At 39.4% G+C, this 17,235-nt stretch overlaps 1 protein-coding gene across 2 annotated transcripts in view; it reads left to right on the top strand.

Annotated features, from left to right (window-relative positions):
• cep350 (centrosomal protein 350) overlaps window positions 1-16,287 on the top strand; it is a 34,141-nt gene extending 17,854 nt beyond the window's left edge. Inside the window, exons 18-38 of one of the 2 annotated variants that reach the window (XM_055048133.1) lie at window positions 269-379; window positions 508-648; window positions 823-959; window positions 1,340-1,447; window positions 1,527-1,747; window positions 1,910-2,124; window positions 2,304-2,582; window positions 2,681-2,830; window positions 2,946-3,100; window positions 4,258-4,380; window positions 5,916-6,172; window positions 6,650-6,849; window positions 6,997-7,135; window positions 7,602-7,762; window positions 7,887-8,020; window positions 8,350-8,411; window positions 8,544-10,345; window positions 10,749-11,270; window positions 12,189-12,335; window positions 12,717-12,839; window positions 13,494-16,287. In XM_055048133.1, coding sequence (XP_054904108.1) covers window positions 269-379; window positions 508-648; window positions 823-959; window positions 1,340-1,447; window positions 1,527-1,747; window positions 1,910-2,124; window positions 2,304-2,582; window positions 2,681-2,830; window positions 2,946-3,100; window positions 4,258-4,380; window positions 5,916-6,172; window positions 6,650-6,849; window positions 6,997-7,135; window positions 7,602-7,762; window positions 7,887-8,020; window positions 8,350-8,411; window positions 8,544-10,345; window positions 10,749-11,270; window positions 12,189-12,335; window positions 12,717-12,839; window positions 13,494-13,661 — 5,355 coding nt within the window. In that variant the 3' untranslated portion in view covers window positions 13,662-16,287. The remainder of the gene's footprint in view (window positions 1-268; window positions 380-507; window positions 649-822; window positions 960-1,339; window positions 1,448-1,526; window positions 1,748-1,909; window positions 2,125-2,303; window positions 2,583-2,680; window positions 2,831-2,945; window positions 3,101-4,257; window positions 4,381-5,915; window positions 6,173-6,649; window positions 6,850-6,996; window positions 7,136-7,601; window positions 7,763-7,886; window positions 8,021-8,349; window positions 8,412-8,543; window positions 10,346-10,748; window positions 11,271-12,188; window positions 12,336-12,716; window positions 12,840-13,493) is intronic. The other variant, XM_055048142.1, reaches the window with a different exon arrangement.
• The last annotated feature ends 948 nt before the right edge of the window (window positions 16,288-17,235 follow it).

The following is a 17,235-nucleotide window of genomic DNA, read 5'->3' as shown; positions in this document are numbered from 1 at the left end:
CCTGAACTTAGCTCAAATGTATTCAGAGCATTTTAGTATGTAGATTTAAGTGTAATAGCTGAAAACAATTCCAACAAAGCATTTTTTGCACACATCAATAATACAGTGGCGTTTTTGATACAATGGATTTTTTGGCTCTTGATTTTGCTATTTTATTTAGTAAAATAATGAAAGTCTTACAAAAGCTACAAGAAAGCTGCTGTCCCTTGAAGACATTTTGTTTTAATATTACTGTTCTTGTACCCGTCACATGAACTTTAACCTTTAGGCCAAGCAGCACCGCCATGAGCAGGAGCTCTACGAGCTGAAGATCAAGACTGAAAGAGAAGCTCTCGAGACACAACTCCAACTAGAAGAAAACAGACAGAGGGTTGCCAGAGTAATACTCTGTTTTTCCATTATACATATTTTCTTTGAAGATTCACTCTCGTTTTTCATGTTTTCAATTCCAAAATGTAGACGTTTATATTGATGTGTGTGCAATGTTCATGTGTGATTTTTGTCTAGGCTCATTTAGAGCTGCAGGAAAACTTGGCAACATCACAAAAGCAAACTTTGGAAGGTCTCCAAGAGTCAACTTCTAAGATGATGAGCCAACAGGCTGAAGCTACACGATACACAGCAGATGCTGCCCGACACATTAAGGAGGTTAGCAGTAACTTCCTTCCTCTTTGCCCGAAAACATCTTATGTTCCAGTTTTTCACCAAAAGCTGATTGTTCAGATTCAGAGAAAAAAGTTAGAGGAGAGACAGAAGAATACTTTGTAAACAGTTGAATGTCTACTTAATGACTGGTTTCTCGTTTTGTTTCTGGCTTGTCAGATGACAGACCTGGCACGATCCCAGATTGTGGGGCATTTGATAATCCCGCCTGTTGCCACTGATTCTGCTATGTTGGTCCAGCAGGAAGAACTAAATAGTTCCTACACAAAGCAACAAGACAAAGCAGACTCTGGCAGGTAAATATAACATTCTTTGTAGTTCATGCACAATCCTCAACTGACAAAAGAGGCAGTGGTTGATTTTTAGACCTTTGCTGAGGTAGATAAGATCAGCTACATGTATAAGTATCGGTTCATCGCCGATCTCCCAAATTTAAGGGATTGGCACCAATAAGTCATCTGGGCTATAAGTCGATACACCCGTACAAAATACTGCACTTTTAAAGTCATGCTGCATCTATACTTACATCTAGGCTAAACTAAAGTCTAAATTTAGTAAATAATTCTAAGAATTGATCAACAAGTTGTACAATTTATGCTAAATTCTTCCAAACTTAACTTTGATGCAGTAAATAGTTTTTGGTCTAACAAAGTTTCCTTTCTGGATATTATTTTAGATTTAAAAGTGAGGTTTCAGACTGCAGGACCTGGCCTGGACAGCCCTCTGCTTCACAAAATGGCCTCAGTCAGTCTGACTCTCCATCTTTCAGAAGACCAAACATCAGGTACCAATTACCTTCCTTCTGTAGCTCTCCATCAAAAAGCAACAAAAGACACTAAGCCTGCTTACTTCTCCATCCTCAGTGGGTCTCCATATGGAAGCATCCAAATCAGTCCATCACATGCTCCATCTGACCACACAGAAAGGCCAAACACACAGTCTGCTGAGAGAAAACAGAAGAATGAGAGAGTTGAGGAGAGGATGAAGAGAGAAGCAGCCAGCAGCTCTATTGAGGAGGATGTTATAACAGCAGCAAATGACTCACTCTGCAGCGAAAGCATCGTCTCTGCAGGGGACGAGAAAGGTACTAAACAGCAGGCACAGTCTGTAGCTCCACTTAGTAATCAGAAGCTAATGGATCTCTACCACCAGCATAAAATCCCCAATGGAAATGCACTGTTGCCCTTAATTGTTCTGACATTGATCAGTAAAAGTACAATCTACAAAATCTTGTCTGGTCCGTCAGGAGACACTACATCTGTTGCCACTGAGTACTCTCTAAAGTTTGATGAGTCCATGACGGAGGACGAGATAGAGGAGCGCTCTTTTCGTTCTCTGCTGCCGTCCGAAGCTCATCGTCGGGGAACTATGGAGAAGAAGTCGCACCATCAGAAGGAGGGGGGTGGAGTCTGCCTCAATGAACCGCTGGTCCCAGAGACAGGATCATGCAGTTCCTTCAAGGTGAGAAGATGCTGCAGACATCCATATAAACTCTTGTTCTTCTGTTATCAATGAAAATAATTGCATATAATTACCATCCTGTTTTTTTTACAACCTAAATGGTGTTTTTGAACATGTGTTAATTTTTTTTTTTTAGCCACAAACAGTAACATTTCTTCCTACTCTTGGCCCTCCTGTAGTCTCACGATGCACACATAGCCTTTTCTGGTGGGCAGGACAGCTTTTCTCAGTTCACAATGGAAATGGTGCGTCAGTACATGAGGGATGAAGAGGTAAGACTGCAGCACCAGAGCTCCCTGCTCCATCTACGGCAGAAAGCTCTTAAGGAAAAGACGAGGGCAGAAGTAGCCTGGCTTGAGCACCAAAAGAAAAAGCTGAGAGACAAAGGAGAGGATGACAAAATGCCACCTATCAGGAAGAAGCAGAGGGGACTTCTGCTGAAACTCCAACAGGAGCAGGTATGTTGGGATAAAAAATATGCTTTGGCTATTACTTCTGTCTTTCTCTTATAAGGGGTCAGTGTTTTAGCTTATTATGCACCATGATGTTTTCACAGGCTGAGATCAGGAGACTCCAGGAAGCCAACAGAGCAGCTAGAAAAGAAAGGCAGTTGTTGCTGAAACAGCAGGAAGAGATTGAACGGATGAGAAACTCAACACTTAGACTGAAGGAGCGTCTCAAGTGTGCAGAGGGAGACGTTCCCCCTGTAAGTACTCACTTACCCTCAGCAGAGGGAAGGAAAAATGGATTGTTTGCTATACAGAAGTAGAGCCTAAAGCAATAAAGGAACTCCCTTTGTGTGTCTCTTGTAACATCTGTAGGAGACGCCGGTATCGGAGCCTTCAGGGTCGGAGGTCTCCTCACAAAGACTTCCTAGTGAAGCCCGCACCCCCTCTCCTTCGCTCTCCATTTCTGGAAGTGAGACCAGCAGCATCATGCAGAAGCTTAAGAAAATGCGATCTCACATGGATGAAAAGTAAAGATTTTGTTTTCAGTTCTATACATTTATTGGTACCATTGATCAAGATTTCATTAATATATTATGGAATAGTGCACTACCAATTTTTTTTGTTTTTATTTTTATTTTTTTCCATCTTATCACAAATTTAATATTTCATTTGTGCTTTACTGTCAATGTGCTGATTTGCTCTATTTTTGCACTTATACTGCTGCAGTTATCTTCAGCTTTTACAGCTTTTCATATAACAAAGCTGTGAGACAATGAATATGTGTTAAAACATGAGCAATTAATATTAACATTTATTTATAGTAAAAGCAGATAAAGATCAAACTGGATCCCATAGTTTCTTTTGGGCACAAGATCAAACTTTTACATATAACTTCAACACATCTGAATTCAAAGTGTGACGAATTGAAGGTATGTGACTTAATCACTTAGTGTTTAAGTCACTAACGAACATAAATGCTTGCTTATGAGGAAGTTATGGTTTGTAATTGAACCGTGTTGGATCAAGGACACATCTAAAGGTTTTACACCCCTTCTATAGGGTTTAGTCTTGTTTTAGACCTTCCAGTCTGAACTATTGCATTTTTTAAAGCTTTTACATTTAGACTTCAGCTACAAGGGCTAAAGACCTTGTTGCCCTTTTGTGCTAAAGCAAAACAGTTTCTAACATCTATCACAAAATACCTGCATTTAATTCTATTTTCAAATATATGTATACTTATCAATGATGTCATGGAGTCAACAGTGGAGAAGAAAAGTAACAATTCCATACTGGTAGTTTTTTGGTGTTTATACACGTCAGTTAAAAGTTTTATCAGCTCATTATAACACTAACTCACAATTCCTACCACAATAAAAAAAATTCCCAATAATAATAAACAATAGTGACTGCCATTCCCTGATCTGAAGCTGATGCTAGCTGAATATTTTTGTTTACCAAAGGAATGTTAATCAATCTCTTTACACCTAGCTGTAATGACACATAACCATTTCCTCTACACTTTCTGTGCAATAGAACCAAATTTACTCATATTACTCTCTCCCTTTCTCTCCATGTTCTTTCCCTTTTTATCTCTTCACAATATTTGTGTGCGTGCGTGTGTTTGTGTTTCTGTACCTTTACATGGCTCTTTTGACTTTGTCTGTTGCGTGCTTGTGTGTTGTAGACACTGTCCCCCTGTCCACTACTTCTTCTCTGTGTTCACGGCCCACCACTGGGCCTCCCTCAGTGTCTGTCTTCCCAACCTCCACCCTAAATTCCAGCTCTTTATCTACAACCAGTTGGTCAGGTACTGTACAGTGCTCTCTTTCTCTACCTACCTCTGCTTGGCTCCACTCCCTCTCCCACCCCCATTCCAGGGAACATGCTTGAGTGATCCACTGGGACTTTGTGTAGGGTGGGCTGGTGGTTAATGCCTGACTGAATGTGTGTGAGTGTGTGTGTGTGTTTTTCTTTTATGTGGGGTCTTAGGAGGGTCTTTGGGAAAAGAGTTGAAATGAAAACTACAAAGGCGCCCATGAGAAGCAGCTAGAATAAAATAAGCTAATCATTTAACAGTTTCAACTTTGAGTAAAAAAATTTATGGTTATTTTGAGTATTTCAGCATTTACTGAGAAGGGAATCCTTAAGTTTTATTTTGTATGTCTGATATTCATGAAAGTACAAATTACTTGCTGCTTTATCTGTGGTTATATTTATTTAATATGAGTCTTCCTTGTTGGATGGGAACTTCACTTATTTCTTTTCTTCAATTTAAATATTTTTCCCTTTTCTCCTGTCCTTATATGAATTATGTTTTTAAAAAAATCTGAGGCCCTTTCTAATTGCTACACATCAATGAGTTGTTCGACTGCAGCCCAGTTATCGATGACAGACACATTTTGCAATGAAACACTTTGGCTCACCGGTGAAAGATCTTGTAGAAAACAGATCCAAGATGGTGTCCACCATCTCTGTAATGAGCTCTGTAAATCTTATCCTGCTCCTTTACTATCCAACTGTTGCATTGAATGGATAATAAGTACAGATGGTGCCTGGCTGTAATGGAGTTTAGTGTCTGAGTTGTCATCAGTATGCATTAGGTCAAGAGAAAAGCTTCCTAATTAGATCACTGCTAAATAATACTGCATTGTAATAGCACCCACAGCTGTGGTAGGTAACACTGCAAACACATCTATACTTCTGTTTTATCTACAGTTACAATGTTTTGCATGTAGAAGAAAAGGACACATTTTCAGAACAGATAATAAAATATTAGAACGGAGGCGTCTTTCAAAAGGACAAAGCCGTCAGTGAGTTCCATATACTTTCAATAATTGCTAAATATATCTGATGTGTGTGAGAGAACAGCAACCAACCCCTAACTTTGAGCCTGATGCATGAATTTGAAATCTACACCCTTATTTTCTACTCCTCTTTCAAACTGAGCAACATTTAATCACTTTTTTTTATTTTCTGGGTATATTACTTTTATTTGGAGAAATATTTCAGGCATGTATTGAATGTGTGTGGTTTTTTTCCCTGTGTGTTTTGCACAAAGGTTTGAGGTGAGTTTGCAGTGATAACTTGGACGTCTTGGTGATTTGGGTGTTTTTGATTCTTTAGAGGTCCTGTTTAACATTTACTCTCTTTGTCTTATTTCTCCTTTTTCTCTCATTTTATGCTGCTATTTTTAATTCATTTTCCACTTTCTTCTTTCACTCTACTCCCATCTTCATTTTATCTTTTCTCCTGACGTTTCCATCCTCTTTCTAAATTTATTTATCCACTTTCTCTTCATCCTTTGGTTCTTTTGCTTTTTGTTTCAACCATGTGCCTCTGCAGGTTTCTGACCAAGCGCGAGCAGCAGCTGATGCAAAGGCGACACCATGCAGAGGAGCTGCTCCAGTGGAAACAGCAACTGGACAAGGAGGAGGCGGAGGTACGAAGGATGGAGAAAGAGGCCTTGGCCGCCTGGAACCAGAGAAGACCTTGCGACAAGGACCATAAAACACCTGAGAGCATTGGACAAGAGATCAGTGAAACTGGACCGCAGGCCTCTCACCACCAAAGCTTAGAGGCCAGATCCGACAGTGAGAAGGGTGAGGCTGTGATTTCAAATCAGTTTATTTCCTGGTTCTTATTGGAGGAGCTCAGGATAATTTTCTTAAATTCAACCAGATTGAACTTTGTAATTAATTTTTTACAACTTTTCCATCCTAAATCTGTTAGTTTATTTCCCCTATTAATTACCATAATAGGGGTAATTATTATGGTAATATATTATTATTGTTGTTGTAATAATAATCATTATTACCACAATAATATTATGGTAATAATTATTATGGTTTATGGTAATAATTATTATGGTAATAATGATAATAACCAGAATAATCGTTTAATTGTTTTGACAAACAATAATTATGATTCTCATCAATGATAAGAATCAAGCTTATCTTTTATTCTGAAACAATGAATAAATGTTGCTTAACAGTTTCAGGTATGAATTTAGATCCCATACATTTTTTTTCTAGAATTCATTTAATTATCTTTAAAATTTTAATTTGTTTACTTTTCAGAGCTTGTAAGTGAGGACAATTGCTCCTCAATTACGACCGAGTCCAGTGTTCACACAGAGGCGCCGGCTTCTCAGCACCCACTCAGTCCATCCTCAGCACCGCCAGCTTCAGCCGCTGAAACACCTCTGGCCTCAGTTCAGAGCAGCCATGCTACCTACACACAGGACTTTTCCACTGCGTCACAGTTACCTGCTGTAAAGGTAAAAGAAGTGTTTTGTGGCCACACTTGTAAGTTTGAAAATGTTGAGAATGTTTTGTTCACGCACACATCCGTAATTGTTGCACATATTTTATCTGTAGTAAATGTCCCTCTTTCCATTCTTCCTCTTCCTGTCTGTTCTTTGCAGTCTTCTTCAATCGAAGGCAGCCGCAGCCCTACTGCTTCTCCATTAGACAACAGCAGTAAGATGCAACCCCGCTCCACCTCCCGGACACACAGTGAGGTTTTCCCTCAGGTCCTCGGAGCTGCCACAGCTATGCCGTCTGGTAAGTTACTCTTCAGAAATGCACACATTTTAGTGGCTTGGTGTTTTTTGCACTTGTTTTTAGATAAATATGGGAGAGATAAAGCACAGAGTGGACATAATGCAGCCTATTCCTGGCACCATGTGGTTGAATATGATGTGATGCTGCCAGAAGAACATTATGTGAGCACTTTACTGATGCTAACTGCATCAGTAAAGGAGAGGCAAAAACTACATTTTGCTTAATGTACAACTGAAGTTTTGCTGGCTCAATTTTGCAGTCAAATGTTTTATTCATTTAATTCACCATCAGGCCACAAGCATAAACCTTTAAGCTGCATAATTCTCTTTGTTCATTGTGTTTATGAAAATGAACTTTACTCTCTCTCAGTAAAGAAAATGTACAGTGGATTATCCTCTACGAAACATTGGACTAATACTGGGTTCGCCTCCGAGCTGCAATTTTTTACATCTGAATTTTCATATAGAAAACATTTCAGACCAGAGTGACATTGAGAGTCGTATCAAGGCACTGAGGGAAGAGCTGAGGAAACGTAAGATCATGGCCCACCAGCTGAAGAAAGAGCAGATGAAGCGGCACAAGGAGCGCCTGAAGGCACAGGAGGCAACTTTGTTGAAGAAACTGGAGGTAAATATGCTTGGATAATCATATATGCATTTGAAATAATGTCTAAATCTTTTAATTGTTTTGGCAAATTTTTAATAATTACCCATAATTTATTTGTGCTCCTTTTTTTCTTTTTTCTTTTAAGAACTACAACAACTTTATTGAGAAAACGAAGGCGGAACTGAACAAAGAGCCAGAGTCGACTCCAGAGACGACGTCACACATAAATGATTCTAACTACATTTTGGAGCAGTCGTCTGCTAAACCCTCTTCACAAAGGTACAGGAACGAAATGTAGGAGCTGCCTTCAGTATAGTTTTGTATAAAATGCAACAAAATACAGAATCCTGCATAAATATTTATACTTGGTGTCAATGTTACTTTTCATGTAATCAGGTGGATTCTGACCAGAAGTTTATTCAGGAATGTCTGAGTGAAGGCAGACTGAAAGCAAATTTTCATCAGAATTTTCAGCTTTGTATTTGTAAAGAACCATGTATAATTTCCTGCTTCACATTAGAATGAAATTTAAATGCCTTTGCAAGGCACCCTATGTACATCTTATTTAAAAAGACATGGGAATCATTTTAATGCAAACTCTTTTTCAGGTCTGAGGCGATCAAAAGCTCCACCTCTGACCGGACGCTTATTGACGCATCATTAGATCACAGTGAGTAGTTGCTTTCATATAAAATCGATTTAAAAAGTACCATCATTTTGAAAAGATCCTTTTTAAAATGATGTAAAAATGTTGCTCTTTTTTAAAAGAACAACAATTAATGCTTCTTTCCTGTTGTGGCAGATGCCATTCCTCAGCCGAACCATAGCAGAACCACATCCAGAGATTTGCCCGAAGATTCTCCCAGTGTCGACATGTACAGCAGACCAGAGAGTGATCATCTATCAGAGCCTCTCTCAAGATCTTTTTTCAAGCCAGAGCCTGAGGAGGAGAAGGCTTTGTCTGATCACAGATCTGACATTGAGGAAGAGTTGGAGGTGGAAGTGAACTCCAGGTCTGAGGATGAACAGTCTCACCACCTTCTCAGACTCGACTCTCAGGAGAAGTTAACTGCATCTGAACGTGTTCTGCCTTTTGCTAAGGAGGAACATGAGCAGTCTCTGTCTGGCAGTTTAGATCAGGAAGAGCTGAGGAAACGCAACAATATACCCGAAGTGGAGGAAACTGTGACGTTAAATCATATTACACCCGGAGCTCCTTCTTCAGGTGTTGTCAACCTGGAGGCTTCACCACATTCAAGCCGCAGCCCTTCGCCATCTGACCCCCCTCTCTCCCCACACTCAGGGGGTTTCTCGCTCAATAAAGATCCACTCATACAGGATGTTGAGGCTTCTGTTGGAGCAGACGGTTACCAGGAGGACTTTGAATCAGCTAATTCTTCCCCTAGGGACGAACATCTTTCTAAGCACGAGTCCCAAGCCTCCATTCCCCACACAGAAACTAAGCATTCAACGAAGGAGTCATCCAGGGCAACCCCTCCATTTGACCATCAAGATGATGATGAAGACGAAATACCTGAGGAGATGAATCAGCATTCTGGCATCAGTGAAAAAAGCCACCATTCAGAAATGTTACTGGAACTCCAGCAGAAGGAAGAAGATATAAAATTAGACAATAAGACAGAGTTTTCCAGCCATGCACCTGCTTCTCCTCCCATCGAAGATGAAATGCCAGGTTTCCACCTCGGAGACCGGGTTCTTGTCGGAGGTGTTCAGCCGGGCACACTGAGATTTAAAGGTCCGACCAGCTTTGCCAATGGCTTCTGGGCCGGCGTGGAGTTGGACAAATCTGAGGGGAGCAACAATGGCACTTATGATGGAGTTGTTTACTTTGAGTGTGAGGAATCGCACGGCATCTTTGCTCCTCCAGACAAAGTCTCCCACCTCCCAGACAAGTTTGAGCTCTATGCAGATACCACAGAAGATGAGGACTCTTTCTTCGACGACTTATCTGATAAAGATGGGAAAAAACACAAAAAGGTTAAAGATGGTTCTCAAAAATGGGAAGATCCAGAAATGCAAAATGAACGAACGTCTGACAAGGAAACTAAATCAAAAGATGAAATGGTTTTGGATGAGAACAATCAGATTCCACTGAAGACCAAAACCCACCTCAATTCACAGAAAGAACCTGAGCATCAGATTTGTAACGGCACCATGAAGGACATCATTTTGGACTTTACTGATGAATCCCGCACATTCCTCATCCCAGACGAAGATAGAATGGAGGAGAAGAATGAGAAGACGAACGCCATTATTGAGAGAAACGATGTTGATGTCGAGAAAGATTTGATTCCTACGGATGAAATCAAGACTGATAAGAGAGAACAGAAGAACAGGGATCTGGTGGAGACATTCGCAGAAGACCTCATCAACAAGTTTATCAAAGATTCCTTTAAGCAATGTGCTGAAATAAAGAGGGCTAAAGAAGAAAAGATCAGAAATGCCAACCAGTTAAATGGATGTTCGTTTGTTGAAAATGATGACAAAAAGTGGATCTCGTCAGCGGAGCAAAAAGATAACCTACCCTTCTTTCTGCCAGCTGAGAAGGAGGAGCTGTCTTCTCCTGAAATGTGCAACAGATCAGTGAGTGTTTCTGATTCTTGTTTAAGAAGAATTTTAAAACACTTGAAGTAAATCTTAAATAACCTGTTACAATTCAAGTTTTGGAAAATAACCTCGGGCAAATCAGTGAGAAAACACCAGCTGGGATATGACTTCTAGTTCTGGCAAATAGAAGTTGTTTATTTGAGCTGGAGGTTTTTTAATGTGTAGAGTCAAAGTCCAGCCTTGTGTTGACGGACTATTGATGCGCTGGTAAAACTGAAAGTTGTTTTAGCTTTGAAAGCAGAAAGCACAGATAGGAATAAAGTGTAAAAGTGCCAAATACATGGAAATGATTGGACCAGTGCTGACTTGTTGACTTGTACTTACAAGAATCTTTCATAATCTCTAATTTGAGACTGAAAAAAGTGTTTTCTTCCCCCAGGAGAGTCCAGTGTTTGGCCCCAGTGGTCAAGAGAAGCTTGCTAAGCGTCTGGCTGAGCTGGAGCTGAGTCGTGAGCTGCTGGAGGATGTCGGTGATGATCAGGACTGGTTCGATGAGGACTTTGGGCTCAGCTCTCGAAGACAGCAGCAGAGACTCAAGCAGAAAGAAGAGCTGGGAGGTGAATTCGGGAGGTCAACCTCATCATCAGAGCCACACATGGGGGGAATGGTTTCATCATTAGGTGGGGAATCACAGGTGAAGACCCCACCTAGACCTGAGCTACCCCTACCCTTACCTCCCAAACTGCCTGAGCAGCCCGCCATGGTTGTGCCCCACTCGGCCACAGAGGTGGAGAAAATGATCCATTCTGCCACACTGGAGATCTGGCAGACCTTTGACCTGGGAAGGGAGGGATCTCTTATCCTTGAACATCTTCCAAAGCCAATACCGTCCCAGGAGTATTTAGGTAAAGAGTCCAGCAGCCAGGACCAGGAAGCCCTGTCCATCAGCAGCTACAAAAAGGTAAAATTAAGAGGGGACAAACCAAAGAGATAAAATTGACAAAAACAGCCATACCAAAGGTCCGTCTAAAGAACGTGTCTGAGTTTTTGTTTCTTAAGTGAGTTTGTATCATAAGTCCAAGATATCTTGGCAGTTTTAATAACTAAAAACATTGAGAGCCCTGACTTACCCAGGGATTTTATGAGCAGTATTTATTTCTTGGCTCCAATACCAAACCAAGTCACTCAAGATTCTAATACCAAGTGCCAGCCTAACACTAAGTTTATTTTAAAACGTCTCCTGATTTGTACAGCTCAGAAATATTCCTGTTCATAGCAGATGTTTACTGATGTGTCCGTAAAGAATAGTATTTTGGATCGGCTGAGCCAGAGTCCTGACTTGGATCTGTTCAATAATCTGTGAACAGAGCTGAATGTTAGTCACGTTAAAGAGCCTTTTCAACTTCAAAGACTCTTCATCAAAAATAAATCATCAACACCAATGGAAACATGCAAAAAGTTGCTCACCAATTATAATAAAGATTGGCTTGCAGTAATGACAGAAAAGATTTTTTCATGTAATTTTTTTCTAAATTGGTACTCCTTTTACACATTTCCATTATCTTTTGAGAGTTGAAGCTTTATGTGCCAAACTCTTGGAAATGGACCACGACTTTTAAAAACTAACTGTGCAAATGTAACCACGTGGATCGGTGTGGAATCATATAAAATCAAACAAAAAGAACCAGGAGTTCAGCGTAATTAGGAACTCTGGTCCTCTTTAAAGTTTTAAAGTTTGCTTTAAATGATCTGGGGGATCCAGTAACTTCATGCCTTTGTCTTTGGGTAATTAAAATAAAAGCAGCTGAGTCGTTTTAAGGTTCACTGGAGTTTTAGTGACACATTTAAACGTCTTTATCTGGTCATTTCTGTTCCGTAGGCTGTGTATGACCTGACATGGGAGATACTGAAGGAGATTTTTGCTGAAGACCCAAATACTGATCAGCCTCAGTGGGTCAAACCCCGCCAAGTCAAGTCCTCCTCCATTCACAGGGTCAAGACGTCTGGAGACATCAACAAAATTCAGGTAAAGTTCTGCAGCAGATACCAAATATCCTGCGTGACTTTTCTATACAAGTTTGTTTAATTAGACCACTTTAGGAAGCATATTACTTTTTACAAGTAATAACGCACTTTATCATGCATTAATTCTGATCTATTGTAAATGTTTTTTTTTTCTTTTTAAATAATGAGTGATCTGTGGGAGGTGAGCTATACCACTGTATTGTTTATGCAGCCTTTTGCACAGCACCAAACCACAGCACCACCCAGTCTCAGTTTTCATATATTTTGAGTGACACTTATTTTGATATATTTTTGCTTATTTTCAGAAATAAAATAAGCAAGACTTTAAGACCTGAGATAACCTAAGATGATTTTTTTTTGTTTGTTTTATTATGCTGCACAGGAATTTGTCACAGAAGAAGTGTTGAAACTGTACGGTCTGACACAAGATGAGAATCAAAAGACTGACTGGCAGAAGATGCTCAAATTTGGCAGGAAGAAGCGGGACAGAGTCGATCACATTCTGGTAGGACCTACATATTTTACATTTATGTGTTGTTTCAAATTGTGGGTGTTTGAAACATAAAATATTACACTTGATTAAAGAAACCTTTTTATATTCTGCTCTGGCGTGAAATGAGTTTCTTCTCTCATGTGTTGTTAATTTAACTTCTTAAAAGTGTTTCTAAAAAGGATTACCCATTTTATATTTTGCTATTTTGTACAAATGTAATTTGGATATCTAAATTTAAAAGTGGAGTCTTTAATCCTTATTGATTAAATTAAATTTGGAACATAATTTGGCCACAAATTATGTTCTTCTTCGTTGTTTGTTATGCAAATTAGTGAAATAAATATGCTTCCATCAACAGCTTTATTGGCATTTTACAATTTGTTCACAAGACAGGCCAAAGCTTTTGTTTATACCTTTTCACACTCGGCTCACTAAAGGGGAAAAGTGGCTATTTTTTAAATTATTGACAGCATTTTGAAGCTCAGCAATTAAAAATGAAAAATGACTGTTAACTTGCACCCTGTTGTTGTGGTTTATCATGAAAGCAGACATGATGATTAAGTTACTACAACAGGATGCAATATTTAAATTTTACATCAAAACAGGAAGATCATGTTTTGGTTTTCTCTCTTAGTCTTTCAATTTGAGCCTGTTTTTGTCTGTCAGGTCCAGGAACTCCACGAGGAAGAGGCCCAGTGGGTTAACTACGACGAGGACGAACTGTATGTCAAGATCCAGCTGGCGGACAGCATCTTTGAGGCTTTGCTGAAGGACACTGTAAACACTTTCACACTAATTTCTGATAAGAGAGCCAAAAGAGGAGCTCTCTCCTGACTGCCTGGATTTTAAAACATGGCTTCTTGCTCAGTCCTGGTGTCTCCTCGCCACTGTGAAATTCAAACCTAACTCTTAAAGCTTCATCTGATCAACTTCCTGCAGGAACTCTGATGCCTTCAGTTCCACTGTTTTCTTACAACTGAGCAGACTGCGACTGTAGCTTTTACTTGCTGCATTTTCCTCTACTGTAGTTTTTGGTTTAATTTGTTTCACACAGAAAGCCTCTTCAGCAACCCCTGCCTTCCTAAACCACAGAGCCACCCAGTCTCAGTTCTCACCTCATTGTCTGGTCATTTTATTCCTCCCGGTTGAGACTAACTGGGGTGGACTGTGTCATGACAAAGTCCATGAGTGCTGCTTAATGATTGTTCCACCGTGGATCTAAATGTACTCTCCACGTAGAAGAACTATGTATTAACTGAACTTATGTGGAATATTTAAAAAACAAAAGCATTAGATTAATAATTGAATTAATAAAATTGCATAGCGCAGTCTGTCATTTGATGATAAGCTTTGGTTTTTCATGTCCATATGATGGTATTTGTCTGAATATTGTGGGAGGTTTTGATCTGCACTGTTCCCACTGTGGACGATAATTACTTCATGCCTGGACTTGGGCAAAACCAGCACATGCTCAGTTGCACTGAAGTCAGCAGAAAATGGTTGGAAGGTTTTAGAGTTATGGTAAAAAAAAGTGCAACACACCATGGACGTGAAAACCCTTACATTTCTCTCCAATCAGACTGCATTGTATTGGCACATTAAAAAAAAAATCTGATCTATTAAGTGTTTTTGCCATCTTAATTATTTATTTTAAGGGAATGCTTGATTGGTGGAGAAAACAAAATCTGAAATGTAAAAGGTTGTCAACATGCAGAGAGGACATATTTTTAACATTGTATAAAGAGAATCTAAAGTTGTTGTTGAAGCACAATTGAAAATGTGAATGTGAATATAGCAATACATTATGTTAGAGGAACCAGAAGAAGAACAGAGAAACTGTTTTTATCCTTGAAGCTGTAATGTTACTAATTAACTAAGGCTGTCTGACCGACTGCAGTCCAGTTACTTAGTGCAATCACTGTGCCCCACCTTCATACTGGATGTAAATATTTGGTGTGGATTTCGACCTTGAATGAAAATGCCTCTCTGGACTTTTTTTGCTTTGTTGTCGTAGGTTTTTGTGCAAGCTAATAAAGCTGTAAAATATGCAAGTGGGACACAGACGACTGGCAGCAGGCTTGACTTGATAATTGATCAATTATGGAGGAGTACTGAAATGCTGAATATGTGAACCTTTCTTCTTCCTTCTCCAAACATTTGTTTTCTCCAAACATAGAGAAACCTCTCCTGCCACAAATAACGTGTGATTTTGTAGCATCATGTGTTTTCCTGCAAAATTACTGCATCTCCGGGCAAGCCTTAGAAAGCAACCTGTTTGTTCACTCAGAGAAAATTCTCCATTTTCCATTCAAGTGCCTCCTTGCGTTTAGTACTCTGTGTTGATCTCTCAACATCCTCTGGACCTGTTTTCTTTGAATGTATCGTTTCTCGCCTGCATTCTACCATTTTTGCAAAAGAAACCTCCAAACGACTGCTCTTCCTAGTTTCCTGTCCTCAACCTTTTGCCTTATCAAGAACATTATTCACATCTGTGTCATCCCCCCGCACCTCAGCATGAGCCAAACGACGTCTGAGGAAGTCAAAAAGTTGCCGTCTTTTTGTCGACTCACTCTTAACTGATGTACCTTAAGAAATGAGCCGACGGTCCACTCATGAGTGACTCCAACCAACAGCGCGAGTCGCTGCGCTGATGCCTCTGAGCACATCCAAGGGCTTATTTGTACTCTCTGGCTTTGATCAAACAAGACTCTGTACAAGCTGTGTGTGGCGTGTGCTGCAGAGCTCTCTCATCCTCATGGACTGTTTAGAGTGGAAGTGACCTTAAACTGAGTTTTTTTTTTTTTTTTTTTTTTTTTTTTTTTTTTGTTCACTTGGTGTATAGTTAATGTATAAAAAAGACCAAAACCATTTGATACAAGAATCGCCATGCTGTAAAAGTCTTTATCTGCTCTAAAGGCATATGTTATTTAATTTTGACGCCTGCAGGATGTTCTGGAAAACCCTGGAATTGTCCCTTTTAATTGATTGTGTTTGGGATGAAGTTAATTTCCCGTCTCTGTCTATGCAGTATTTGGTCAACTTCAGTAGTTTTGATGTACAAACCAAGCAGCTTTTAAACCCCTGATGAAGCTGCAACATCTGTTTTGGTCTGTCAGTTTCCTCCATAACAGTGTAGCATCGCTTTAACCCTTAGGAAAACAAATTGGTTTCATAACAGTAAAAATAAAAACAATTACATTGATTCAACATATTTATTGCAGTAACTTAGCATATACCCCCCTGCCCTATCTTTGGAAATCTTTGTGAATATTTATAATGTCTTGCGAGACGCTGACGGGTGTAAATATTCTGTCGATTCAGTTTGACCCACTGTTACTTTATCCTGAGCGATTGTTGTAAAAATAAATACTGTTTACTTTGCAAATATGTACATAGTATATATTTGTTAACTAAATAACATTTGAAACTGTAAATAAAGCATTCACTGGTTTCTACATGAGCAAGTTGTGCTGTCATGTTTTCTGCTGGATGCAAAAGTAGTTACTTCAAGTTCTGTCAGTGCCGACAGCCGGCGCAGGGCTTCGCCCCCATGTTTACTTTCGCAACTCAACTCGGATGTTGTGGTTTGTCTGCTGGTTTCTGTTAAACCCAGGATTACATGTTGTCATTGTGGCATTGTACCATGTCGTCTTAAAGGCACAGATCATCTTATGTGGAAATGGAGCATCAATTAGTTTAGCTAAACGTTGTAAATGGATTTTATTTAAGTTTCCTTTTTTTGTGTGAGACAACATGTTTTTCTTTCTAAATCAAAATTGCATTTCAGTGACAAACATCTAGTGTCTTTTTTATGATAAACTATGGAAACTTCAAGTAAAGTTGCTGCATGAGTTTACTCTAAGCTTGAGTTAATCCTTTAAAATTGGGTTTGTATGAAGAAAAAATAAGATTTTAAATTTGACCCTGTTGTACATGTCAAAGCAAACTGAACTGCCATTCAATCTGCACATCTGTAGATAGATTGAAACTGGCTTTAAAATAATGAAAACTATCATTTTTTATTAAGACCAGCTAAAATTACATTTTGGCACCTGACACAACCTTAGGCAGAAGCTCACATGAAAACGTCAACAAATCCCAAGGTCAAACCCAAGCTGAGTTTTTCTGTATGAATCTTGGATCTTTAAAAACTTTGGGTTTTTAAAAGAAAAGTTATTGAAATTATCTAATGCCTTTTCAGTTTCTCAGGCTCAGAAGGAGACATCGGCACAGGATGGCTTTCATGCAAGAACCAGTAATAGAGACTTTTCATTAACTTGAACTTTTCCACATACATAAGATTCTCCAGGTTCACCTTACACCTTTCTCCCTCCACATGGGTTTGAGATTTCACTGGTTCTGAGTCATTTTGAACTGCATCTTGCTTTTCTTGTCTGGTATGTAGTTT

This window comes from Poeciliopsis prolifica, unplaced genomic scaffold (assembly GCF_027474105.1).
Source record: "Poeciliopsis prolifica strain line A6 unplaced genomic scaffold, Auburn_PproV2 SCAFFOLD002, whole genome shotgun sequence".
NCBI lineage: Eukaryota > Metazoa > Chordata > Actinopteri > Cyprinodontiformes > Poeciliidae > Poeciliopsis > Poeciliopsis prolifica.
Note: the sequence above shows the minus strand (reverse complement) of the source record. Positions and strands in the feature narration are given on the sequence as shown.